The sequence below is a fragment of the Amblyomma mixtum genome, chromosome 1 (genome assembly GCF_055824585.1).
Source record: "Amblyomma mixtum isolate Tamu chromosome 1, ASM5582458v1, whole genome shotgun sequence".
NCBI lineage: Eukaryota > Metazoa > Arthropoda > Arachnida > Ixodida > Ixodidae > Amblyomma > Amblyomma mixtum.
This window is the reverse complement of record NC_143012.1, coordinates 90755723-90781111: the sequence shown is the minus strand read 5'-3', so window position 1 is coordinate 90781111 and position 25389 is coordinate 90755723. Positions and strand designations below refer to the sequence as shown.

Genomic DNA, 25389 nt, shown 5'->3' with positions numbered 1-25389 from the left:
TAACTCAGGACGTACTGCGTACGGACGAGGGTGGAACTGGTGAACAATCTCAAGGCTCGGTTGCACTACATATAAATACCCCCGAAAGCAGAAGACTGGAAAGGCGTCGCGTAGCTCACTTGGTACAGCACCGGACGCGAAATTCGGAGGTCGTGGATTCGGATCCTAACGACCGCATATGGCTGTTTCTTCTGTTTTTATTGATCTTCCGTTGATGAAAATTACAAAATTAAAAAAGGGTATCCCTTATGCTCCTTGGTTTCGGTGGCTGCCTTTGAAAACCATCATGCCTCCAGAGCACCTTACGCAACCAAAAGCAGAAGTGGCGACCAAGGAAGAGGAGCCCGCACAGTAAATTCTCACTATACTTGACGTGACATGCTCTTTCATTGTGTTCCACTTTTCGTTTGCACTGCGCTGCGAGCTTGCTAACAGTAAATTGAAACAAGAACTATACTCTGTGCAACACATTCTAAGCACTGCACCAGAGTTGACGCTACGAGGCGTACTATTGCGTTCATCATTGCAGACGAGAAAAATCATGACGCCCAGGACCTGGGTTCTACTACGTCATTTACGCCAACATGTAATGCAGTTAAAACTCGATTTAACGAAACCAGGTTTTACGAAGCTCCTAATCTAACGAAGATTTTTTGATCCCCTGGCAACTGCACATAGAGTTCAATGTGCTCAATAACCGGATATAACGAAACAAACGAACAGTCAGCCCGATTTAGCAAACTTTATCCGGGAGTAAATGAGCAAAAAAAGGTGATTTCTTACTATTTTTGCCCCCGATATCTCGCAGCTTGCTGGCAGCGTGCTACCTCTAACATCTAGGCGCCGAAGATAGGCTGTGGTTTTGTTTTGATGGGGCTACAAGCTGCGCCGCAGCATGGAGCAAAGCACTCGGGCGCTTCCCACCTTGACTTCGAATCTGTTTTGCAGTATGGTGCTTTCACGCAAAAGCAATTCGGGCTGCTTTCTTGAACTTTTCGCACGCACAGGCACGGGTTGCCGGCAAATGCTATGCCGAGGTAGCTTTCGGATGCCGCTACGATACAATTTTATGCTATGAAAGGCGGAAAAATGCCTTCCTCGATTTTGTGTATATCCCAATTTAACTAGCTCCTGGTGTCTTTTCGGTTTGTTAAATATAGTTTTAACTTAGTTGCTATCAATGGCTACGTTTTTGCGTGCCCCAATCTGAGGCGGAGTAGCGAAAGGTGTGAGGCCTAATAAAAGCTACTGGTACGAATCACCACCTCATAAGGACCTTGGAAAGCTCCTAATTTTAACCTCAACCGCGACAGGAGCTAAGCCTTGTTTTTTCTTTGACATTTTGAGACCTGAACTTGACAATTTGAGCCCTGAAGAGGTTTTTTATAGCTTCTTTACGGTGAGTATCTAGTTAGTTTCTTCTTTAATTGCTTTAAGGCGAAAATCTAGCAACGACAGAGCTGGCGAGAACACTCCGGAAGACATTCGACTAAAAAAATTTATGCATCTAGTCCTCATGACGGTATGCTTTTATTGCATTTGTTCATTGAGAATGATTTCGCGTTAAGGCTACTGACTTTTAATTCTCACCCGGCGACATTCATGTCAAGCCGTGTCAGCAAATTTTGTTCAATGAGGAATAATTTTCACACTAATAGCTATAAAGAGCACATTTTCCGGTTCTGCGACATTGGGACAACCCCAAGAAGTTCGAGGAGGAAAAGGGAGATGGAAGGAGAGAGAAGCCATGGTTCATGCTGTTTTGTGAACAAGCTTTGATGTCATGTATGACGTCACTGCAACGCGCCTCGCTGAATGGCACTAATAGGGACGTCACACGCACTGTGTTAGACAGGATTAAAAACAACTGCGTAAAAATAATACGTTCACTATCGATAACAGATATTGCATAATCTCTAGTTACGCAGTGGTAACTGTTTATTTTTTGTTTGGTATTGATGGAAAGGAAATGGTTTGGTTTGGTTTATTGGGGTTTAACGTCCCAAAGCAACTGAGGCTATGAGGGACGCCGTAGTGAAGGGCTCCGGAAATTTCGACCACCTGGGGTTCTTTAACGTGCACTGACATCGCACAGCACACGGGCCTCTAGAATTTCGCCTTCATCGAAATTCGGCCGCCGCGGCCGGGATCGAACCCGCGTCTTTCGGGCCAGCAGCCGAGTGCCGTAGCCACTGAGCCACCGCGGCGGGGCGGAAAGGAAATCGCGCATTATCTGCCTTACATATCTCGTTGGACACCTGAACCGCGCCGTAAGGGAAGTGAGAAAGGTGGTAGCTAAAGAAGAAAGAGAAAGAGGTGCCGTAGTGGAAAGAATAATTCCACCACCTGGGGATCGTTAACCAGCAATGACATCGCATAGCTCAGGGCACCTTTTAAAATAAATTGCTAAATTGGTTTTTCAGGAAAAGAAATGGCGCAGTATATGTCTCACATATCTCGGCGGACACCCGAACCGCGCCGTAAGGGAAGGAAGGAAGGTGGGAGTGAAAAAAGAAAGAGAGATAGAGGTGCCGTAGTGGAGGTCTCCGGATATATTTCGACCACCTGGGGATCTTTAACGTGCACTGATATCGCACAGCACCGGGCGCCTTTTGCATGTCGCCCCCACTGAAACGCAGCCGCCGCGGCCGGGTTCGAACCCGACAACTGTGGCTCAGTAACCCAGCGCCCTAACCACTGAGCCATCGCGGCTGGTAACTGCCCTCTGAGTATTTTTGAAGCGAAAAGCTTCACTAGGCTAGTCAACACCGGGTCTCGCGTGCGCCGTTATCAATTTTGACCACAGCTGCGCATGCGGGAGTTCGCCGCGTGACGTCACTGGGGAGGCGCAGGTGGTCGGCGGAGCCGCCGCCGAGCGCGGCGACTCCGCCGGTCGACCTTCGCCGTCGTTTGCGAGTTCTGCGCGAGTTTACCGAGTGTTCATCGGCGCGCGCTCGGCTTCCTCGTATGACGCTACTTGCAGCCTCGTGTTTACCACAGTTACTACGCATGCGGAAGGAGGGCTGTATAACGCGCTTGCCTAAACCGTTATCGCGGTGCTCCCAGTGCACTGTGCGCTAACTGCGACAGCCATGACGTCAAACAAAGCATAACTGCAGCTTTTCGATTGTATATCCAGACTTAACCAGAGCTAAGCCGCTGCCAATTTTTTTCAACCAAACATACCAAGTCAACATAAGGAGATTCCAGAGTCTACATTCACTTACATCCTCGTCCAGCTTGCCCGGTGTGCAGCCGTGCAGCGCGAGTACCTTCCTCTGGTCAGCGGCGAGGTTGTGCGCTCGCACAGCGAGCTCGTCGGCGAACTGGACGGCGGTGCGAGCATCCCACAGCCGCTGGCGGAACTCGGACTCGGCGAAAAGCGTGGCGAATGTGCGGCCCGTCTCCAGGGCGTTCTTGGTGCCTTTCTCCCTGTTGGGAGTCAGCACCAGCACCAGGAACCGGACGTCTCCGCACGTCTGCCCCATGTTAGCCGGGTGCTTGAGCCTCGCGATGGCCACACGCTTCCTCTGTAGCGTCGGCATGGAGCCCCTGCGTGTGGCAGAGTTGTCATTCGTGGTGCGCGATTTCGGGCACGTCCGGTTTGCACTTTTACTACGCCCTCAGTCACTGCTACCCTTGCAGTCGAGAAATATCTTGTGTAATGGTGTGTATGGCTCAAGCGGAACATGTTAGTCGGACTGGCCGATAAATGCGAGAGGAAACCCAGAAAAGACGAACAGGTTTTTAGTTGTTTTATGGGGTTTAACGCCCCAAAGCAACTCAGGCTGTGAGGAACACCGTAGTGAAGGGCTCCGGAAATTTCGACCTCCTGGGGTTGTTCAACGTGCACTGACATCGCACAGTGCACGGGCCTCTACAATTTCGCCTCCATCGAAAGTCGACCGCCGCGGCCGGTATCGGTCTTTCGGGTTCGAACCCGAACCACTGAGCCACCGCGGCGGCACTGTTAATAGGTACATACATGGCACGTGAAGTTTAAGGTCCTAAAGCGACACAGGGGCTAGGTGGAATGCCTTAGTGGAGAGCTTCGGGTTAATTTCGACCAACTGGGATTCGTTGACGTGCGCTGGCGCCGCACAGCACATGGACGTTTTTGCATTTAGTCTTTTTCGAAATGCGGCCGCCACTGTTGAGATTCGAACCCCAGACCTTATGGACAACACCCGAACACAATGCCACTGAGCCACCGCGGCTGATCACTCGCAAACAGGGAAGCGAAAGTAAGCTTCCCTCGATCGCGATACACCGGACGGCTGGATAGTCAACAACCACCGATGTAACTAACATCGCCACTGGTGTCGCCGCTCAGAGATATGGTGGGCACTGCGTTGCCATGGGCAACAGGGTAATTTCTAGTGACGCAGGTCAAGATAGTGTGGAGGAATCAGAGCGAGTTGAGCACATCAACTGAAACTAAACATTGCATATCTAATTTATTCTGTTCCGCTGAGCGCTTGAACAAATAAGTCATTTGAGATGTGACCGCCCTAACGGCGCCCTACAGTCTCCAAGGCGCATCTCAATGATTGATAACCCTGCAATTTAACAGAACTATGGCAGTATTATGGGGGCACTCAGATGCCAAACAAAAAATTGCGAGGACATTTCGGCAACTAAAGTACTCAGAGGTGAAAGGAGAGGACACTATGCCATGGCGACTTCCGGTGGATGTGACGCCACACCGTTCCCGTGGCTATATCGATACCGAAATTATACATATTTCGGGAATCCTATGTGTTAATTACGCTTAATTATAATTTTTTCATCTAGTTTGACTCAAATCCGACGTTTTTTCTCATCATTCTGTGACAATTTTTACTCTGTCGTGACGACTTCCGGTGGATGTGACGTCACATCGTTCCCGTGGCTATATCGACGTCCGCGCTGTTTCGACGCAATTTAGACATTTTTGCCTATAACTAATTAACTAATTAATCTACAGTCATCAACCTTGGCTTCTAGGTTCATTTTTTCTTCCTCTATCTGAAGCAACCACTGCCTTTCTTCTATCTTTTTTAGTTCCCGAGTTAAATGTGTGCGACACCCTGTGCTAACGGACGACGGTATGAGTCATTAAAGGCTTTCGCCTTAATATCCGAGACCTCTGCATAGAATCACGTAAGGGCCCCTGCACCTCTTAGTAAGCGCAGCAGTATTTTCTACTCTGTCAGGCAGCGTTCCAAAAAAGAGAAAAACATGGGTGGGCACGGGACAACAGTAGCTGTTGGCACTGCAATTGCGGGCTGCGCATTATGCGAATTGGCAGTTCGCTTCCTGTGCTCATATCTGTAATCTTTGTTCCTTGCAAATTGGGCAAGGAAACGTGCCGCATGACTTCAAGGCCTGCGTTCGCTTCGAGGGCCCCTCATCCGCTATACTTGGCAGATTAGTGGCTAGTTGCCGTATATTCTTGCGCAGTAAAAACAAGCGCTTTAAACACAGGTACATTGTTCACGCCTAATGCATTCATCGTAGATTGTCCTCCACAAAACGCAAAAAACTGATATCATCATCATCATTGGCCTGAGTACGGCCACTGCGGAAGTAGATAAACTATGGAATTTAATATACTTTGGAGTTTATCTTTATACTATAAACTATGGTAGTAGATAAACTATGGAGTGCCAGCTGCGGTAGTAAGTAAACTATGTATTTTCTAACCAAGACATCCTCGTTCAAAATTAGTACCATCAGTGTGCTATTGGTATCCCGGAATAGTAGGGGTTTGTACAGTCTATAAAATATTGCAAACATTGTACAGAAATTGTGTGCATAACACGCCGTCCTTTTGAAGCTTCCGCGCCTGACAGGAAACCGACCGCACTCTGGCAAAACCGTAGCACGCCAACTGTTATTGTGTATAGTAGGATCAGTTCTGTTTCCTTGAAAAGTGGTAAAAACAGTTCCCATGAAAGCATTTCACGCATCTTGCTAAGTAACAAGATAAACAAAAGCCCGTTTCAGGCTCTCTAGCCGCGACTCTAGTACCATGAGAAATGCCCAGCAATTCCCACGGTCCATGGGCAGCACAATGGCTAGCATAAAATTCGGCAAATACATCCAGAGAGATACGTAACGAAGCCGAAGGGCGCGAGACTCACGTGACACAAACCCAGCTCTGGTCGTACTCGAAATCGCCATTGTCGTAGGTGCACACACCCTGTATTGTCCGTGCCGGCATGAGAACTGGAAAGCACACCGTTAACGTTAGTGACAGCGTAAGCAGTAAGGGCGAACTGAATGATAACAAGAATGAAGGAGAATTTGCGCCGTCCACGATCGCGAAGCACTACAACCTCCTCGATGCACGCGCTGTATTTCCACGTCCCCGTAAACGACGGCACACAGGAACATATTACTAGACACCATCCATATCTGTACAGAGCGCAGGCCTTTTGACCCCAGGACTGAGTTGAGTTCACGTTTCCACATCTCTAACTGACCACAACTACGGACACTCCTTCTCGGGTATTTAAAGACATGCTGCTTCATGCTGTGCCTTGCTCCCTACCGCCAAGTCAGCAGGAAGGGTAATTTAATTGATTCAGCGTTCGGGTCTGGCCATCTTCTCCAGTTATACTTTTTTCATTACTTGTTACTTCAGGGCCCACAGGGACAACGTTTGCGGGCTTTTCGCTGCATTCTGGATGTTTGATGGTGTCGAACTTTGCCCCTGTGCTGTTTATGCTCTTTTTGTGAGTGCTGATTTAGTGTTTGTGCTCATGTGCGCTTGCGGTTGCGTTTTAACCAGCCTCCTTATTTTCTATCGTTGCTACTGTTAATACGCCCCCCCCCCCCCCATGTTTCTGGTTTTGTGTGGTGTGTTTCTCCTAGCCCATTATTCCCGTATGTTTCGTAGTATTTCTGTTATTTTGTATAGATCAGCGTATACGGACAGCGCGACATTGTCAGTTCCAGTTGTACACCATGGTTAACAAGCACCTACGTGCCTCGATCACCACCGCTCTAGTCTTATTAAAGTTATTGCGTTGTATCACACTGCGCTACACTGCATGGCATTCAATTGTGTTGTGTTGTATTTCGCTGCTTTGTGCTGAACTGCTTCAGAATGTCTCGTAAACTTACCTTTGATTTGGACATTGCAATTTTGTTCAAAGTCATGTCTGAAGCAGACAAATTTGTCACACTGTCGGCTTCAATTTAAGTGGTCTTGTCTTCATGAGTACTGCAAAATAAGTTAAGCCTGGCTTGAAATGCGGTTTTACTTCTCGGTGCATCCTGAAAAACCTGTCCATATGCACTAAACGAGTAGTGGACATGCGCACGGCCAAGTACTGGACAAAGGAAATGCCTATTTCATCCTGTGCAGGACTAAAAACTAGCAACTGTTTTCGCCACGCGTATATTGGTGGCAGTTGCCGTCCCTGCGCTTCGCCCTAATCCCATGCTTACATTTCTCAAAAACACGCTGTGGCTATAAGCTATAGTTTCTGCTCATTTACAAAACAGTTACCTCCATCTGTTGTGTAGGTCAGGTGAAGGCGACAAAAGCACAGTGTGCTGCGTACCTTGTTCCGACATAAGTATGTCTTGCTTAGCTTCGGCAACACTCGCTGTTGGCTCACTAGATCCAAGAACCTGGAAGGAGGCACACTATTATCCTCGCGAACTTCCCTGTTCACTAATGTTCACTCTGTACTGTTCTTATGTGTACAGTAACATCGGGCGTACCTCAAGGATCGGTTCTAGGACCCCTCGTTTTCCTAATCTATATTAATGATCTTTCTCATCTCATAACATCATCTATCGGGCTGTTCGCTGACAAATGTGCAATATACAGAGAAATTTCCAACCCATCTGATACCTTGGTTCTTCAGTCTGACATAATAACATTTCTGCTTGGTGCGACACTTGGCTAATGAAGCTTAATGTATCTAAATGTAAAGCAATGAAAGTAACACGAATACCTTGCAAAGCTAACCCGCATCCATATATACTAACTGGCTCCTCCTTAGCTTTTGTTTCTGCATATAAGTATCTTGGCGTATACATTACCAATGACCTCTCATGGAAAGCGCATAACGAACACATGACTAACAATGCTAATCCCATGCTTGGTTTTCTTCGCCGTAACTTTTCACTTGCTCCGGTTCGTTTAAAACTACTTCTGTACAAAACGGTCGTCCGATCTAAAATAGAATATGCGTCTTCCGTATGGGACCTGTTAGTGATGGCCGAAATTGGGAAGGGGGAGCGAGTAAGAACACTCCACGCACACACAATTTTTGGGGGGAATAAAAACGAATATATTGTGGTTACAATTCAAGTTCGCGCACTTCAAAAGGGTTCGAACTGTCTTACACGCACGTCCGCTCAGATCGCTCGCGCACCACACACTCTCGCTGCGCTTCTTGCCGCCGACGCTGAGGAGTCGACGCGCCGCACTCGCGAAAACACAAAACATCACAAACACAAACGGCGTCCTGACGGCGCCGGGAAGAATAGAAGAGGGTAGGCAAGCGATGCGGTATGCATTCCGGACCGACGAACGCACCGAGCCACATTCACGTGAGCGCTACTCGAGGCAGGCGATGCGGTATGCACTCTGGACCGACCGGCGCACCGAGCCAGATTCACGCGAGCTCCACTTGAGTCGAGGACACGACTGGCGCCGTCTCGACGGGAGTACGCGCCGATGAGAAATTGCGTCGTACGATCGCTTACAGACCCTAACATTAAGTCACTGATTAATACTTGACAATCAATTCAGAATCGTTCAGCCCGTTTTGTCTTGTCTTACTACTCGCGTTCGTCCAGCGTCACACTCATGAAGAGAACTCTAGACCTTCCAGATGTTTCACTGCGGCGTCATCTTTCTAGACTTTTCACTTTCCACAAAATGTATTACACAAAACAATCACTAGACCAAAGTCTTTTCACTGTTCAAAGTTATGCATCATCTCGTATTGATCACCGACTCAAAGTGAGTGTTCCAAGTTGCAGAACTATTCCATACTTTTATTCTTTCCTGCCCAAGACCAGCTCAGACAGGAACCACCTGCCCGCCTGCATCGTCTCCATCTCTGAACCAGAAGCTTTCAAATCTGAGGTTCTTCATCACCCATGTTAAGAACTCTCCTTATTGTATTTGATTCTGTGTAAGTATACTTACCACTCCTATCTGTAGCACCTCAACGGCCCTGATAGTAACGAAATAAATAAATAAATATACACCAAGTTAGTCTAAGCACTGCTGCTTAGTAACAAAGCCCTTTGTTGCTTTGCTTGTAATGACGAATAAATAGTACATCGCCGGTCAACTCCCCGCAATATTTTAAACTCCGAGAAACTAGATTTCGAATCGGTGTTTGCTCACAAACCGGTGGTCAGGTTGGGATGACGCAGCAAGGTCACGTGACCTAGGAGGCCGGCCTAGGTTGCTCTCCTAAGTTGCCCTCCTAGGTTGCTCTCTGGGCACCACCAGACACAGTTATGCTCGTTAATTTTCGCTCACAACGCCGACAACGCCGGCGCCGGATTTTCTGGGTAGTGGGGCTTTTAACGCTATTGCATTAAAAACAATGATGATGATGAATGATTTTTACGGCGCAAGGGCACCTCTGGCCAAAGACCGCCATGGCACAAGGTATGTGTCTTCTGCTCAAGGTGGGGTCAATGACCCATTTTTTAATCATTTCACCCTAAATAAGCCGAGCACCAGGCCAGGGGAGAGCTTGTACCCATTGTATCGCCGGTGGGTGTCCGGCGGCCCCTGGGGATCGAACCCGCACTTCCCGCATGCGAGGCGGATGCTCAAACCACTGGGCCACCCGCTTCGGTGCGTTAAAAATAGTTACACCTTTCTCAGTTTCTTTTACTCAACAACCGCGTACGCCACACCACCCAAGCCAAATATTGGGGTGCGTTAGCCGCCCTTGTTATGCGCCCACCCTAATTGTGTTATAGTCGAACTCTTCGCGCCAAGGTGGCGGATTGGGTCGCGGGGAAGTTATTTCACACGCATTTTTGTGGTTATTGTTGCCACTGTAGAAAGGATGAAAAGTAAAGTGCACGGGCCTGCCCACTGGCTCGGGCTGAGCCACACTCGCTGCTAAGTGCAGACAGAAGAGAGTTGAAAGATGTGAGAGGAAAGATTGAAAGAAAAGATGCGCGTCGCAGCAACCGTGTCCGGCCAAGCGGCGACGCCGGCTGTAACAGATACCCCAAGCTCCCGCCGCTCTAAACACATGCATTTTACGTGCACAGAACCGCTCGATGTTTTGGAACGCCTACGGTAGAGCGAGAAAGATGGCGGCACGACGACTGGTTTTCAGTCACTCCGAGTGACTCCAGCCACCGCTTTGCCATGCAACATCATGCTGTGTGGAAGCACGAGATCTCTCAACCTCATGCCTGCTAGCGCAGCATAAAGCACAGCAAGCGGACTGTCACTGCGCAGATGTAACCACTGACGAACGGCCGAACGGAATGTAAAGACGCGATAACATCCTAAGCGGTGCAGGGCCGGTAAGAAGGAAAATCGAAGCAGAACCAAGCTCGGTATCCGCTTCAGATAGGTTAGAAATAGAAAAAAAACACTAACTGAATATGTACATCACAGTGATAGATTTAAAAACTCTTTCTTCCCGCTAGTAGCAAGAGAATGGAATAGCCCTGATGCATCCATCACTAACGCGGATTCACTTTCAGTTTTTTTGCTCTGAACTAGATACTGTGTTTTAAAAGCACTGACTATTTGGATTAGATTTGTCGATATCTTGCAGAGCGCGGTCTGTTGTGCCAATGACTTGTTTTGAACTTGCCTTTCGTGAAAGTGCTTCTATAGATTTGTTAACTTTGTTTTGTTTTCTGCATTGCATGACTTGCTCCTTGTTACTTGTTGTTTTGAATTTCAAAAAGCTGCTTTGAGTAATCGGATTCACTTGGTTAAATCTGATGCATGTAATGCCCACCTGCAATGGTCTCAACTAGACACTGGCAGTATCCCAAATAAATAAATAGCCTATTTGGTGCCTAAATTAGATTTCAGAAGAGAAGGTAAATGGAGAGTCCCTTTTGCGAACGTCAAGCAGTTACAGTTTAATATCTTTTTCGTAAGCGTCCAGCGCCATTTAGTGTTCGCCATTTTCTATAAATTTATGATATCTCATTGTCTCTAAATGGTCACCCGGCTTCCTGCGGCATTCTCCTTATTACGTCACCGCTTATCACGCCACGACTTCCACCTCATCCTGCATCCAGGTGCATTAATTCTGAAGCGCGTATGAGGAAACGCCACCCAAGAAGCCAAAGCCGACGTAGCTGCTGCCTTGTCTCATTTTAAGGTCTTCCGAAACAGCTTCCCGCAGTGCCCTCACCCGTTCCAACACGGCGTCCAGGACGCCTTCCAGCGTCGTCTGTGGCACATCCAGCAAAACGGTGGCCTCCTGAAGAAACTGGTCAACGTCCATCGAGGCTCGAACCTCGGTGCTGAAGTCCTTCATGGGAATCAGCTGCGGCAATGAAAATAACAAAACAAAAACATGAACGAGCTTAGGTCTTACGATGAACAGCTGGACGCTCCCACTCCAGCTGTTTTGTGCTTTGTGTCGTGCGCGTGTGTTTGTACTGTGTCCTACCACACCTTCACGCGCGTGTGACCTGTATATATTTATATTTGTCATGTATATATGTAAATAGATTTATTGTCGGTGTACTCCTCCCCCCGTCCTTTCTACTATCCGCTCCCCTCTTTCTTTTCACTTCTACACCCTGCCTGCTATGCCTCTATTCCCGCTGCCCCAGCTCAGGTGCTTCCAGCAGCGATAGCAGATGCCGAGGTAGAAAAAATTATCTTACCTTCCATATTCAATGCAAAATAAAAACCACTACTACTACTACTAGGTCAAGGTAAACGCCACCTTTCAGAACTCAGCACACCCATTTCATCATACGGGAAATTAATACAGGAATATGTATTGGTCGCAGCAAATACACATTTTTTATATATAAGTGTGCTGCGCATTCCTTTTTGTTACCAAATACCTGGCTTGAAGGCACAAGCGCATGTTTACAGAATGACATGTTCGTTTGAGGTGATAACCTCAATTAAACTAAAAGTTGACTCCCTCTTTTAACAATTCGAAAACAAGCGTGGGAACAGTGACGCAACCTTTCGTACCCACCAAAGAGCGCCTGTGTTGTTGGTGTGTGTTCTCTCCGCTTTTGTCCGTCGTCCTGGTGTTGCGCTACTCTTATGTTATGCACCAAAGAGAGGGCATGGTAGCTTAAACCCCTAATGGATTTGGACGAGCCAGGCTCGTCATAAGCCGACTGTCATTTCTGGCTTTTGACGAGTCGAGCTTGTCTGTTTTCCGGCAGCCTCTGTCCGGTTTAGGAGTAAAGCTCGTCCAAAACATTTCTTGGTTTGGCGACAGATGGCAGCGCGTATACTAAATGACCATTTTGGTACCATTTTTGACAAAAAACTTGTCTGTTAGGAGGTTAAGGAACAACAAAACTAAGTGTAATCAAAAGCACGGATAATACTCCAGCTGAAAAGCAGAAAGCAGAGCAGTCAGAAAAAGAGCAGGAACCAAGTGTAAACTTTACTACTATTAGCAAAGCCTAGATGTTATTTGGAAATTTAAGATAACTTTAGTGGGCTGGTGGGTGACGAGTGAGACCAATGTAGAAATTAATGCTCAGACTCAAACAAAGCAACTATATACTCGCATCAAGAGCGCACCACAACCTTGCCTTTCAAAAAGAATATTTTATGCGAAGCATATTACTAGAGGTACACTACAGCCCTTCGCCGTGGTTACGCGCCGTGCACACCACGTGACACATGACGTCACGACAGAGGAAAATGAGGGTCCACCTCGCGCCATCGCTGTGGTTGCACGCCGTGCAGACCACGTGGTGCAGTGACGTCACACCACGTGACATAACACGTGACACATGATGTCACGACAGATCTCCGTCACCCGCTGGGAGAGGGAGAACGATGCCATCGCCCAGACACCGGAATGTCCTCGAGCGGCATTCCCGCGCATTTCGAACGCGCGTTCACACTAGGTGTAGGTGAAACGCTCGCTCCACCGGGCATGCGGACGCGGCTTCCGTGGCAATCCAGGCGCCCACCCAACGCGCGTCTCGGGGTTAGTCGGCGTTCCCCTGTAGCCATACCGTTGTCTTCCCCCACGACGAAGGCTTCTAGTGGTTGTATTAAAATGATCAAGTATTCAACCAAGGAAAGCCATGTATTAACAAGCCTAGCCATCAATATGCTTCGCATCTGACCAGGGTTAACCAAGTTAAGCCTCAGCCATTTTTTTCTCTCGCAATTAAAGCACCTTTTCTTTTTTGCTGCACAGTCTGGCAATAGCGTTGGTGAATGCTAGTAAATCCTCTTTTATAAACGCCGTCACAACTAGATCGCTCGATAGAACTTACCTCCCTTTTGAAGGGGGACAGTAGCGAGTGACACCACTTCTTGCTAATTAAAGCGGCTGTTTTATTTGCCTTGTATTTTTTTTACACGGTATTCTAAAGAATGCAAGGCTACGAAGCGCCATCTATAAACCGTCAAGACTATACTGTTCCTTAAGCTACGTACTAATAACCACTAACTAGAACAGAAAACTGGGCAAGTTGGAACGGATTCATCTTAATACAGCGCGATACCACTACACACAGGACGAGAGAAAGAAACAAGAGATAAAGAGAAATTTATTGGACCCACAAGTACATAAAAGGGACCACAGTCCCTCGAACAGGCAAATGAACAATACAGCGACATTCGTCGCTCAATAACACGAGTCGCGAAAAAAAAGATACAAAAGGCGACAACCAACACAAACACCAACAAACTCCACGAGAGTCCGGATTGTCCTCAAATGTCCAGAACGCGCGGGGGAAGCACGCACTACGGTACATACCACCAACGCGCACGTCACACACTTAATAGGGCAGGAGCCGCACCGTCACGCGACCCCTGTCGGCGGCGATGAAGCGGGTGCTCCACCGCCGCAAAAACTCCTCTTCTGGTAGTTGGATTCTGTCCAAGCACGCCTGTTGGAACAGGCGCGCTCGTACGCGCTGGAGCAGGGGGAACATCGCGCGCTGAGGCCGACCCTGCAACGAAGCGACGCCACGCTGGCGCCACAAAACAAAGGCGCCCACACAAAGAAGGAGGCGCACAAAAAAGTCGCGCGGCCTAGTGCGCGCGTCTAAAGAAACAAAAAACATGCGAGACATGAGTCTCCAAAAAGTGCGCGCCACGACGCACTCGAACATGGCGTGCTCGAGGGTCTCGGTCGCACCGCACTGGGGACACCGCGAAGAAGGAGCGATGCCCCACGCGGCGACGACACGAGCGCGTGTCGTCTCTTGTTTCTTTCTCTCGTCCTGTGTATCGCGCTGTATTAAGATGATAATAACCACTCATAATGTTCCGCGAAGTATTTGACAATAAATAGAAACCATGCCTGGTGTCAAATGGCTTCTCTACTGGATATGCCATATCAATCATTGTAGCAACTTTTTGCACTCGGGCTTTAGTTAAAAAACGAAAGATAAATGCAGGTTTAAGATAAAAGTTGTTTGCCATGTTCTCGAGCAGAGAACCGCGGGGAAGAGCGTTTGTTTAATTCAAAAGGCGCTTCATACGGAGTGACGTCTTTCTTACACTAGCCTCCTACATTCCTACTTTTTTCAGCTTCAAATTGTTTCTGAATATTCTACCCCGCGTAATGAACGCACCTCCCAACTTTTCATAGGTTCTTTTGGAAAAGATAGAGCGTCTGTTACGCGATTAAATGCGGTAATAGCAAGTAACCGCAACGGTTCGTTGGAAATGCTGCAGCGTAGGCCGACCTTGTTGCGCCCGCGACGTTTTCGAAACACCTGAACCAGCGAAGAAAGAATGCGGGAATGATAGTGCTGTAGGAAGCAGCGAGGGATGCTTCGCTTGTTTCCTGGGACGCAAACAAGGGGACATTGCACCATTTCCGGCCAATCGGTTCAAAAACAGAAACCTCGTAGCGCATAAAGCTGAGCTCAACAAATATAAAGCGTTGAGGCAGATCCGCCAAACGAACATCAGCTATGATATCATTTTTTGGTGATGTCGCTTGATGCGCTGACGCAGACCTTCGCATAAAAACTTTTCCACGATGAGTAGTGTTCTGCATCCTGCTGCGACGTAAAAAAAGTGAAGCCAGTCTGATGAACTGCTTTTATTAATTATTTACTTTCGACTGTACCAATCGAATAGCGTTTCGCTGAGATGTTTTTCTCGTGCAGGGGTTACTACGATGTGTAGTAAATGTGGTTTAATTGTTATTGTTCTGCAGCCCAAAGACCGTGATATTCCAGCAATTTCTTTCACTCGCAGCATAAATTATTCGAGAAAAGAAGAACTAAGGTTCGCCGCAATATGGTGCATCACTTTGCTTCAGCTACGAGGCGCCCGATTTGACTCCATTATGCACTCCCGGCACAGTCCATTGGTAAGACAATGCGGCCCAAAAAAGGTGAAGCTTTCAATGAACGAAGCTAAAAAAATCAGGTGGCACTTTGACTATCTAAAGTGCGTAGAGGCGAAAGCGTTTTCGGCACCACTTTGCTACCTCTGTGCCACTGGTGACGTCATCGCTGGGTGACGTCACACATAATTAATGACGAATTACTAAGTACTGACATATACTAATTAATAGATAATCACTTATTAATGACTAAATACTAATTAACTGCTAATTAATGACACTAAGCTTCGCCTTTAGGAGTGGAACGTGACAGCGTGTTGTAGCGCTGCCAGGGAGTCCACGGAACGCCACCACCCGTTCGGCGCGATGCCTTGCCCTGTGAATGCAACGCTTTTTGAGGAAAGGAAATGGCGCAGTAATTCTCTGTCATCTCGGTGGGCACCTGAACCGCACCGTACAGGAAGGGAGGAACTTGAAGTAAAGAAGAAAGAGAAAGAGGGGCCTTAATGAAGAAAATGAAAATTGTATTTGAGGCAAGGAAATTAGGCAGTAACTGTCTCGCATATCTTGGTGGACACCCGTCAAAAGCGTGACATCTCTGCTGACAATCTTCTGCTGACAGCCTTCTGTCGACAACGATGAAGCATTAAAGGTTTTCGCCTTAAAAAGATGTGCTAGTGGTAATGTTGTTACAGAACAACAAGGCGTGGGAAAATATTTTAACTGAATCTGCCAGTTATCAATAATTTTCTTTCTTCTTCATTAAAAACAGTTCTCATCACCAAAAAATAAACACGCTCAGTGTTTATGACAGATACTGCCACTGATTATTAAACCGGATCTTCACCAGCAGGCTTTCATGACTTCTTGGAAAATCACGAGGAGTATGGTGCTTTGTAGGCAAGTTATTTGATCAGGGTGACACAATGTGAGAATAGCAGTCATCATTCATCTCAACATTCATTAATTTCGGATGAAAAAAAATATTCGATGTCGGATTGACACAAACAGTCTTGCTTCGGTGCCAAATCGAAATCCAATAATTTAGCTATAAACCGAATCCAATATTTGTACGATTATTCGCTACATCTGCTAATATATTCGTATAAAAAGGTATTCACGCAAAACGTGAAGTTTAAAGCTGTAGCCGTCGAAAGAGGCAACAACACTGCGAAGCACGCTACACGACTAAATTGTAATAACTCTGTTACCGTCATTTCATACGCCTAGAAAAATTAACTTTCGCTACTGACGATTTTATTTCTGAAACATGTAAGGGTGCATGAGAGTCTGGAGCAGGCGCCATGCGATGGCGTCAACTTTATTTAGCGTTTTGCTGGGTGGTGGAAGCGTTCTTCGCTGTGTTTTGTGGTGCTCAGCTATGTTCGTGTAAGTATGGTTTGGATTATCGGGGTTTAACGTACCAAAGCGACTCAGGCTATGTGGGACGCCGTAGTGAAGGGCTCCGGAAATTTCGACCACCTGGGGTTCTTTAACATGCACTGACATCGCACAGCACACGGGCCTCTGGAATTTCGCCTTCATCGAAATTCTACCGCCGGGGCCGGGATCGAACCCGCGTCTTTCGGGTCAGCAGCCGAGCGCCATAACCACTTGGCCACCGCGGCGGGGCGTTCGTGTAAGTGAGCAGCTCGGAGCTTGGAGACCCCGCAGGCACCCGGCACCTGGGCTTGGAGACCCTGGGCTAGGCATGGTGTTCTAGCCTCTTCCTCCCCTGGTGCCCGGCGGGTCAGACCTCGGGCGGGCGCGCGTGCGTGCTCATTGCCAGGGAGAGAGGCATGGTCTGGGGGCCCAAACAGTGCGAATAAGGGGAAGGTTGCTGGTGCGGCAGTGCGGTAGAACAATGTGACTTGCTTGTGCAGATAGGATGCCCGATGCATATGCTCGGCATACTGCCTGCTAGTCGGTGGCGACGGTTTCTATGGCATCGCTTGCAATATATATTTCTTCATCCGTTTCAGTAGCGTAATTATGGTGAAGATGTTTTTATCGTAAGTGCAGTATTGTCATCTTCCGTCGTTTTGCTCGAAGTCACACCCCTAATGGAGCCCGTGATTTGAATTATGCCTGTTTCGTCCGTGGCCAGAATGCTCATGGCGGCTGTTTGTGCCGAGTGTGTATATGGCCGAGTCCGTATACAATACTTGAGGGTTCGCACCTAATTTGCGAGTGAGGGCTTGGACTCGCGCACGCCAGCTGGCCATATTTTCCGAGTACATCTTTTGTAGCGATAGCTACACTACGCCAGCCGCTTCGAGAGACCAGCGTGGCTGCGGGCTGAGCTGTGACACCACCACTCCGCCAGCTGTGCGCATGCGCGGATTTACGTCAGAGCACGCAGCTGGTGTGCGCGCCACGCGCCTACATTACGCTAGCATTTCGAGCCTTCAGCGTGGCGGCGCCGTGGCTGGTCAAGTTGTTGGTTAGTCGCGTGGTTGAAGTGGAGAAGTGGAGAGAGGGGTGAGAGTGAATCCATGTCCAAGGACGAAGACAAAGATGGAACGCCCAGCGAAACGGAGCGGCGAAAGACTGACTTTGCAGTTTGAGTGAGCGAGTTCCACTCTGCCAGCCATAGCTATCGCATCACTCCAGGTTTTATAACTGAAGCTACTTGCATCTTGGCCTGGATTGTAGGTGCCAGTGGTATGGTTTCTAGGGGTAAGGGGTCTTTGGCACGCGGTAGCGTAGTCTGTTCAGAAGGGCTCATCCAGCCCGCGTGTTCCGGGGGCCAATCAGAGGTCGAACTTTCTGTGCTTCGTTCAGTTTCTCCAACGAACTCTGTGTACCCAGCTGGAGAAGCCTTCGAGTGGATTGTTGCGGAGGGAGACGGAGTGCCGTCTTGACTGCTGCACGTAAAAGAACAATGGGTCACTCCATTTAGGCCCGTTGAAAGCGATGACACGGGGCGTGGTATATTATTCGGCTGACCATTAGGTCCTTGACTACATGCAAAGTATCAGTTTCTTTTAGCCCGCGGAGTGCCATTGCATCTGTGAAGTGTCATTGCATCTAACTCGTTCATGGATCCATGCAGAGTGGCGCACTAGAGAGGGTCCTCAAACTGGTGCTGCTAGTCGTCTGCCCCATTGCACGGGTTTGCCACCGACTTGGTCGCAATGGTGCTCCGTGTGTGCGCAGCCACGCGGAGCCGTGTTCATGCTAAGTGCGATTGACCCTGTACCTAGCATGCTGTGCATGGTATTCACTAGCTCCAAAATGAAGGTCAAATTTTGGCATACTGATATTTTTTATTCGCCACATAGGTGATTTCTAAACAAAAGAAGTCTAGCTACGCAGTTTCGATGCCGTGAGAGAGCTTCCCGGTTTTTCAAGAAAGCTGCTATCTTGCGACAGCGATGAGCAATTGAACACCAGCATTTCGTAGTGTGTGGATGAAAGACGTAGTCGCAAATGTTAGAAATTACAGGTGGTTCGGGCACCATCTGTAAACGGATATTATTGCTAGAAATATTCCTCGTCTTTCTGCAGACGTCCTTAATGACCCTTGAAAAAGAAAACGCCCCATTTCCCTTTCAATCCACTGGGAAGATACCTGCGCAACCAAAGCGTAACGACTAACACATGTCGCCCAGCCCTAGCTGCAGAAGGTGCGACCACTCACAAACCCACTTGTGTCCGGCGAAGCGAATGGTGCATCCCCGAGAGAAGTCACATCACAGTTTACATTGCTTTTCATGCGAGCACAACTTCGACCCTTAGCAAGAACCATCAGGAATTGATGCCCCCCATCAACCCCCCTTTGCTGCGATGGGACTCTCTTGCGCCGCTTCTGTCTGGGGTGGGGGAGGGGGGGGGGGACGTTAACAAGATACTGTTTCATCTAACTGGGTGTGGCAGACTCTCCAGAGTGGGCGCATTTATGTGAAAATGTACTATTTCACACCTATTTAATCACTGCCGCCGCTATGACAGTCAACAAGTGCTTTCAGAGGCAGCCCTCCGCGGCTTGAATTGACGTAGCCTTGAGAGAGGCCAAGATTCTGGGAGCTTGGTCAGAAACACCTTGGTCAGCCATTAAGGCGTTCCCGAAATATTTAGATGGCCTCGGGCGTTAGGCTCTTATAGACTCACTGAGGCCGTTGTTTGTGACTACGAACCGATGGACAACACGGGCACGTTTCATGCTGTGAACTGAACTTGCAATTACACTTCATTTTTCGCTTCCTTCATACCTGGTCAAATGTTTAGAGGAATCCCCCAAGGCGGAGGAGATTTGTAATAAGGGAGTAATTACTCATCGGGTGGATGACAATGAGTAATTACTCCCTTACTACAAATCTACTCCACCTTGGGGGATTCCCCTAAAACATTGGACCAACACTGTTCCCACTTCGAGTTATTGATGAATTCGCTCTCGCCCTACCATAAGCTTGCCGTCCCGGTTAAAGTTGGTAGAGCGACTGCTCCGGTGTAGCGGTGGTCCCGGGTTCGAACCCCGGACGAGGACGAATTTTTCTTTAACTATGATGTTTCTGAGAAAGCTGTAGAGCTTTCCTTTGTAGCCGTATGGCTGCGCTTGGGTGGATGTCAATGACTAATTACTTCCTTATTCCTTCATACCTCTACCCTCGCGTCGGGCAGCCAACCGGTCATTGCCTAATTAGCCTCTGTGCGCTGTATTGAAAAACACAACAGAAAATTTTTGTTGCACAGCAGACTTTCCAGTAGCATTTTGCGACTTGACAACAGAAATTCTTGTAGTATACAACAGGATTTTCTGCAGAGCTTAGCAGTCTCCTGTCGTAACGACAGATCCTGTTCTGTCACACTAACAGACAACAGCGCCATACTACAGAAAAATCTGTCGTAACAACAGGACGGCAAAAGTTCGTTATATTTTGGGATCTGATCTGTCGTATTTTTCGACTAAGATGCAGTCCCTTTATTTCCGTTTCTCTGCTTCTATAGTTGGACAGAATTTTCAACCGATGGCAGATGGCCAGATAACTTTTCAGTGACGACACGCTACGACAATATTTACCCTGAAGAGCGTCGTCAGAAGCCATCGCTATGAATGCAGCTTGCTCTGCACACTGACCCACGCAAAAAAGTTGAACTCTTGAACATTCAAATCAAGCGTTCCGCCGTGTTGGGTGACATCAGAAGGAAGTGTTGGACTAGCGCTGTGCGGCGCATCAGAATATTTATCTTTTATGAAGCGCCGCAGAAAGCGAGAGCGGCAAAGGAGTGATCGATTCGTTGCAAAAGTTATATGGCTGACCATGTCTCGAAAGACTGCGGCATCCTGAATGATGCCCGCTTCGGGTAAACTCACCTCCGACTTCGTGGACATCAAGGACACCTCACCCCCTTCGCCTGCACGGAGAAAAAAAAGCCACAGGATATTTTCGCATTTTGGTGTAAAATTCACTCCCTCAAACGGTACGGCACCAGCAAATTTAAAAACGAATGAAAAAGCTCTGACTTTAGTTTTCCAACCCAAGGAAACGTTACTGGTAGTTCTAATCCAGTTCTCGATCACTTGACCTGTTCTGCTGGATCCTGGTAGCCAGCTTTACCGCAGTTCCACAGGATGCAGGTAAGACCAGGCATACCTGGAACGCAGTTTCACTCTGCGACTATGGTTGTATTGTACCCCTTTGCACAAGAGAGCACATTCTCTGGAAAGGCCAGTCTCCGGCCTAGATGGTGCGATAGAAATGCCAGTGCGCTGGCATTAGTGTGAAGGACTGTGTACGGGAGGCCTAGTCATGGCCCAAAAGAACTCTCTCCGCCGACTAACACCAGAGACACTGTGTCTGGCTCAAAATTATCGCCCTGCCCCGTCAGCGAAGGCGGTTGTTTGGAATGCGGCGGGCGCAACACAAAGACGTGCGAAGTAGCCAGAGGGCTAAGGAGGAGAGGCCGCGCGGGGAGCCCTGCGCGACCACACGCATCCCTGCGGCCCGTTTTGCAGCGCGTCCCCAACTTCCCCCCCTTTGGCGCAGACAGGCACGTTTGTGCGTTTGTGTGTGCACGCATGCGCGCCTGCAGACGGCCTTGTTGCGAGGTACGGGCTGTGGACTCGGAGAAGGCTAGGAGTTGGGTCTTTATTAAGGGAAGTTAACCCAAAAGAAAAGAGGGCCCCAGGCCCATGGAAAACAGACTGTCTCCCCGGGCAGCTGCTCTCTTCCGCTGCTAAAGGAGGACTGACTCCCTTTGTCCGTTGACGGCCAAGTTTTCGAATGCCGTGGTCGCGTTTCCAAGCCGCGGTTCTTGGAAGAGACCACCCCGAGTTCCGATGCGAGAAGAGAGAGGACAGCCATGACCCTCATAAATATGTCAAATTCGAGAGGAGTGCGTCTTCGGCTGAACATGAGCCCGCGTTCGCGAAGAGGCCGGCACCCTGCGGCGCCGAGGGTAGGCCGAACGCTCGCGGCACAAACAGTTTCCCGGAGTTCGCGGGCCCTCTGGCCTGCATTGTCTTGCAACGCGACGGCCTTACTAACGGCTCGTGGTGGCGGGGGAGGCCGGCAAGTTAGCACCAAGAGGGCTCCCAGCAGAGGAGGCGAGGAGGACACCGATGGAAAGAAAGAGAGTCCTCAGAAAGACGCGTTAGGGACAGATGAGACAAAAGAAGAGAACGGGCAGAGACGGGCGAGGTGGACGGAAGCAGATCGCGCTGGTTTGTAGTCGGTGAGGCCGGACCCGAGGGCATCCGCAGCAAACTGACCGCCAGCCGAGACGCCCAAGAAGCCGGACGCCACAACCCGTCAGAGTACCGCCAGCTGAGACGCCCAAGAAGCCTGACGCCACCACCCGTCATAGTCACCGAAACGTGGGACCGCCACCAGCCTGAGCGCCACCCTGCCAGAGCAGCCGAGAGCGAGGCACCTGTTGGCCGGACTGCACCGCGACACCTGATACAAGACAGCGGTGAGCGGAACTCCCAGTTTCACCGTCAGGCGGAGTGTAAATAAATTAGGTTGACTCGGAGGCGTTGTGTGTTGGCTCAATTCTCCTCGCTTCAGCAGAACCCGTAGATAGCAACAAACAACTGTGTTGCATTGTGACTGACCCCCGACAGGCGGGAACGTCACAAGTGGAGGCAGCGGTGGGATTTTGCTGAAGTTTTGGTGCGAGACCATTAACCCTCGTACCCAAGGAGAAGGGAGCCAACATGTCGCTACAGGAATCACCGAGTCTTCCCGAGGGGGTGATAGGAGCAAATCAGATGCTGTTGGGAGCTGTGATTCCATCATTCACGGGGGATATTAACGGTCCCAAAATAAGAGACTTTCTGAAAATTTTAGAGCAGGTCGGTAATCTGGGCGGATGGCAGGAGAAACAGTTAGTCGGGATGGCGAGATGTAAGATAGTCGGGGCTGCTCTGGACTTTGCATGGTTGGATGAGGAGGTGGCAGGCGTGACTTCGTATAAATCGTTTAAAGCGCTCGCGCTGAAACGATATGATACTGAGCCGGCGTGCAGGAAGTTTGAGAAGTTTCTAAGAGCAAGGCAGAACATTGGTGAGAATGTACGCTCGTTCGCGAGCCGGCTGCGTAGGCTCGGAACGGAGGCTTTTGAGGACGTTGATGGCGATGACACGTCGAAGAGAGAAGCGAGGCGCGAAATCCTTAGGGAGCAGCTGGCCTCTATTTTTCTGAATGGGCTCCGTGATCCGGTAAGGAGATTTGCTCTGTCACACGATCCCAAGACATTCGAAGAGGCAGTGGAGATAGCGTCTAGAGAGGAGCAGTTAGAGGAAGTAACGAGCACGAGCACCGCGACGGTCCTACTTGTAGAAAGCAGAGAGGAGACGGGTGATTTTGTTGAACGTCTGGATCGGCTGGAGAAGCTGCTCGAAGAGGTCCTTCGGATACGTGAGGGCCCTCCATCTGGGCAGGCGCGAGAATTGAATCGACGCGTCAAATCAATCGCCTGCTTCTCGTGCGGCAGGCTAGGGCACATCTCACGTTTTTGTCGTCTGCGTCAGATATCGCACGGGCACATTTCAGGGCGCTTGGACCGCTCCGAGCAGCGTAAGAAGGAAGGCGAGGACAGCCCTGAAGGTATCAAGGAGCTAGATAAAACATCTACTGAGAGCCGTGCCGAGCGAGGGTGTTCAGAAGCGGCAGTGACCCTATGCACGGACAAAGCAGAGGGAGTTCGCGAGCCAAGGGAGACCAATCGCCATTCAGACGCGCTCAGCAGCGCGGCGGACGCAAGGCTAACCGAGGTTCCCCCTGTGATTGAGCAAACCCGCCTGTACGAGGAGCAAAGGAAAGATTTGTCTGTGCTAAAATTGATAAACGAGTGCGACAGCTCAGAACGAAAAGAGTCAAGATTGTATCATTTAGACTCTTGTGGTTTACTGCGTTTCAGAGACAAAGCGCACAGTGCCTCAAACCGAGTGGTTGTCCCTTTGCTAATGAGGAGTGAAGTTGTGAGGTTATGCCACGATATGGAAGGCGGAGGACATTTAGGATTTCAAAAGACCCGCCGGGCGGTTAGCAAAGGCTATTTCTGGCATGGACTGAGACAAGATGTTGCAGAACACTGCAGAAACTGCCAGTGGAGAAAGAAACCGAGGGTGAGCGAATTGCATGGACCACCTCCTGATCTTAGTGTGACTTAGGGGAAGTCTGGGAGTTGCCACGACCATTGAACTGTGCTCATGATTTCTGCGGTTGCGTGTTTTACGTATAGAGGGCGGAGTTGTCCGCCGCGTGAAATTTACTCCTCTGCCTGGGGGGACTGAGGGTCCGCCCACATTGTGCCGTGTTGTGAAACCAGTGCTTGTGCGCGAGGACGATGTTTAGCAGCTTTGTCGTACTCGAAATATGACTGCTGCCACAAGATTGAGTTGCGAACTTTGCGACGTACTGTTGGTTGTGAAAGTGAGGTGACCACGAATTTTTCTTAGAAAATTTCTTTATAAGAAGAGGGGGTTGTGAAGGACTGTGTACGGGAGGCCTAGTCATGGCCCAAAAGAACTCTCTCCGCCGACTAACACCAGAGACACTGTGTCTGGCTCAAAATTATCGCCCTGCCCCGTCAGCGAAGGCGGTTGTTTGGAATGCGGCGGGCGCAACACAAAGACGTGCGAAGTAGCCAGAGGGCTAAGGAGGAGAGGCCGCGCGGGGAGCCCTGCGCGACCACACGCATCCCTGCGGCCCGTTTTGCAGCGCGTCCCCAACTTCCCCCCCTTTGGCGCAGAGACAGGCACGTTTGTGCGTCTGTGTGTGCACGCATGCGCGCCTGCAGACTGCCTTGTTGCGAGGTACGGGCTGTGGACTCGGAGAAGGCTAGGAGTTGGGTCTTTATTAAGGGAAGTTAACCCAAAAGAAAAGAGGGCCCCAGGCCCATGGAAAACAGACTGTCTCCCCGGGCAGCTGCTCTCTTCCGCTGCTAAAGGAGGACTGACTCCCTTTGTCCGTTGACGGCCAACTTTTCGAATGCCGTGGTCGCGTGTCCAAGCCGCGGTTCTTGGAATAGACCACCCCGAGTTCCGATGCGAGAAGAGAGAGGACAGCCGTGACCCTCATAAATATGTCAAATTCGAGAGGAGTGCGTCTTCGGCTTAACATGAGCCCGCGTTCGCGAAGAGGCCGGCACCCTGCGGCGCCGAGGGTAGGCCGGAACGCTCGCGGCACAAACAGTTTCCCGGAGTTCGCGGGCCCTCTGGCCTGCATTGTCTTGCAACGCGACGGCCTTACTAACGGCTCGAGGTGGCGGGGGAGGCCGGCAAGTTAGCACCAAGAGGGCTCCCAGCAGAGGAGGCGAGGAGGACACCGATGGAAAGAAAGAGAGTCCTCAGAGAGACGCGTTAGGGACAGATGAGACAAAAGAAGAGAACGGGCAGAGACGGGCGAGGTGGACGGAAGCAGATCGCGCTGGTCTGTAGTCGGTGAGGCCGGACCCGAGGGCA

The 25389-nt window shown here is 49.4% G+C and overlaps 1 protein-coding gene across 1 annotated transcript in view; it reads right to left on the bottom strand.

Moving 5' to 3' along the window:
• The window catches only part of LOC149367177 (solute carrier family 4 member 11-like), a 107413-nt gene that overhangs the window by 20097 nt on the left and 61927 nt on the right, over positions 1–25389 (bottom strand). Inside the window, exons 2-6 of the mRNA XM_089566730.1 lie at positions 20794–20834; positions 11364–11498; positions 7554–7623; positions 6126–6210; positions 3228–3552 (exon numbers count right to left, since the gene is read on the bottom strand). Coding sequence (XP_089422856.1) covers positions 3228–3552; positions 6126–6210; positions 7554–7623; positions 11364–11498; positions 20794–20834 — 656 coding nt within the window. The remainder of the gene's footprint in view (positions 1–3227; positions 3553–6125; positions 6211–7553; positions 7624–11363; positions 11499–20793; positions 20835–25389) is intronic.